Raw genomic sequence first — 2,649 nt, 5'->3', positions numbered from 1 at the left:
ACACTAAGATGACCAACGTTTTGTATCATAACATAACCTTCAAAAAATAAGTTTTACAAGAGTGATCGCTATGCAGCACTATAATATACATATATCCTCATTTTACTATAATATATATATCCTCATTTTACTATAGTATATATATATCCTCATTTTTATCATTTTTATACACATTAATGTTCTCTTGTCGGACATTTGACCTATTAATAAAGGGGTAATTACCTAATTCTACCTAGATCTCTATTTCTATTCTTGCTTAATTCTCGTAAATTAAAATCCAGCAAATAAATAAAATAAAAATCTCCTGACTAAAACCCTAAAACACAACCCTCACTCTCGTTCTGGCAAACACTTCGTCTTCCCAACCGATACACCACGTCGAGTGGCCGAGGCCAAACTCCAACGAACGAACACGATGCTCTGCTCTTCATTTCGCCTCCGTCTCCCCTCCCTAACCTCCTCCTGCTCCTCGCTCCTCCGCTTTAGAACCAGCCCTACCCAACCTCCGCTTCCGTCCCTTTTCTTCACCTACGCCACCACCACCGCCTCCCCTGTCTCCGACGACGACGACGTCGCCGCCGCCGCCGACCACCTCCCCTTCCCCTCCCAGGAGTCCGTCCTCTACGTCCTCAAGAAGTTCGACAAGAAGCCGCAGCAGGCCCTGTCCTTTTTCCGCCGCGTCACAGCTCGGCCCGGCTTTGCCCCCGGCCCCCCAGCCTACAACCTCATGCTCCGCATCCTCGGCCGCCCCGATCACCTCACCGACTTCTGGGCTTTCCTCAGGTCCATGCACGAAGCCGGCCACAACGTCGACCAAGGCACCTACCTCACCCTCCTCTCCGACTTCAAAAGGCACAAGCTGGCCGCCGAGTCCGCCGCGCTCGCCCAGTTCTACTCCAGGACTGCCCAGCATGCCACCTCTGCGGCGGCCGTCTCCGCCGCGGCGAGAACCATTCTCGACTCCGACGACTGGAACGAAGGCGTGGAGAAGAAATTGGAGCTCCCGTTGACGGAGGTCGCGGTGGCTGGAGTCCTCCGGGAGGTACGCGCGCGCCCGGCGCAGGCCCTGGCCTTCTTCCGGTGGGCCGGAGGGAGGCCGGGGTACGACCACGGGTCCGTCGCGTACAACGCCCTGGCCCGTGTTCTCGCCCAGGAGGACTCGATGAGGCAGTTCTGGGACTTGATTCAGGAGATGAAGGAGAAGGGTCACGAGATGGACATCGACACCTACATCAAGGTGTCGAGGCATCTCCTCAAGAGCAGAATGATGAAGGAGGCCGTGGAGCTGTACGAGCTTATGATGGACGGGCCGTACAAGCCGGCGATCCAGGACTGCGGCATGCTCCTGAGGCAGATCGCGCTGTACGACGCCCCGGATCTCGATTTGGTGTTCAGGGTCGTGAGGAAGTACGAGGCGGCCGGGTACTCCTTGTCCAAGGTGGTCTATGATGGGATCCATCGGTCCCTCACCAGCAACGGCAAGTTTGACGAGGCCGAAGAGATCCTGAAGAAGATGAGGCTCGAAGGCTATGAGCCGGATAACATCACTTACAGCCAGTTGGTGTATGGGCTCTGTAAGGCCAAGAGATTGGACGACGCCTGCAAGGTGTTCGATGAAATGGAAGCGGCTGGTTGTACCCCTGATCTCAAGACCTGGACAGTTCTGATACAAGGGCACTGCACCGCAGGGGAGGTCGATAAAGCCCTGGAGTTGTTGACGAAGATGATCGAGAAAAACTGTGAGGCAGATGGGGATGTTTTGGATGTCTTGGTGAAAGGCCTGTGCAGCAATAACAGGGTGGATGCCGGCTGTACACTGTTCCATGAGATGGTGGAGAAGGTGCATGTAAAGCCATGGCAAGCGACCTACAAGCATTTGATTCAAGAATTGCTGAAATCAGGAATGCTGGAAGAGGCATTGAAGCTTCTTAGTTCCATGAAGATCCATAAATTTCCACCTTATGCAGATCCTTTCCCTTCCTACATAGCCAAGTGTGGGACAACTGTGGATGCTGAAGAGTTCTTGAAAGCCTTGACGGTGAACAACTATCCATCGCCTGCAGCTTACTTGCATGTGTTCCAGTCCCTATTCAAAGAAGGTAGGTACTCTGAGGCTCAAGATCTACTATACAAATGCCCTCATCATATTCGCAAGAATGTGGACATCTCCAAACTCTTTGGTTCAATTAAATCTGAGAAAGCTTCTTAATTCCAGTGCTCCCAGCGCACAACATGCCCTTGTTGTGATCAATGTAGCCATTGCATTGTCTTTATCCTCTATGATCTGTGTACTTATTAGGGAGGCTTCATTCTCAAGGTCATCAAACACCTTCATGCAATGGTGTCAGTAGCTGCTTGTTGTTTTGTCTGTTTTGGTTTCTTTCTTTCCTATTTTTTCTCCAACAATTTACTTACTTCTCTGAGCTTTTCTTTCCAAGTATGATGCACTTCTTGAAGATATTTTTTATGTTGAGGGATCTGAAGTGAATTTGAGTTGATGTAAAATGTTTACTACCAGAACAAAATAATGTGTTAAAAAATTGTTCTGCTTAGGAAGTCAAGAGTCTTAAGACATACAAAGCAGTCAAGTTTCAAGTGTTGTAATAAACTTTTGATAATTTGTTAAGCAATAGATCCTCAAAATTATTA

The 2,649-nt window shown here is 49.6% G+C and overlaps 1 protein-coding gene across 1 annotated transcript; it reads left to right on the top strand.

Moving 5' to 3' along the window:
- Positions 1–324: 324 nt before the first annotated feature.
- LOC103996016 (pentatricopeptide repeat-containing protein At3g48250, chloroplastic) lies at positions 325–2,423 on the top strand. Its single transcript, XM_009416810.3, has one exon. It carries the CDS (start codon positions 416–418, stop codon positions 2,207–2,209), a length of 1,794 nt encoding a protein of 597 aa, XP_009415085.2. The 5' UTR covers positions 325–415; the 3' UTR covers positions 2,210–2,423.
- Positions 2,424–2,649: the final 226 nt, after the last annotated feature.

The sequence above is a fragment of the Musa acuminata genome, chromosome BXJ1-8 (assembly GCF_036884655.1).
Source record: "Musa acuminata AAA Group cultivar baxijiao chromosome BXJ1-8, Cavendish_Baxijiao_AAA, whole genome shotgun sequence".
Classification (NCBI taxonomy): Eukaryota; Viridiplantae; Streptophyta; class Magnoliopsida; order Zingiberales; family Musaceae; genus Musa; species Musa acuminata.
Note: the sequence above shows the minus strand (reverse complement) of the source record. Positions and strands in the feature narration are given on the sequence as shown.

Excerpts from the sequence above, each read along its gene's own strand:
- LOC103996016 (XM_009416810.3), top strand. The coding sequence starts at position 416 with ATGCTCTGCTCTTCATTTCGCCTCCGTCTCCCCTCCCTAACCTCCTCC.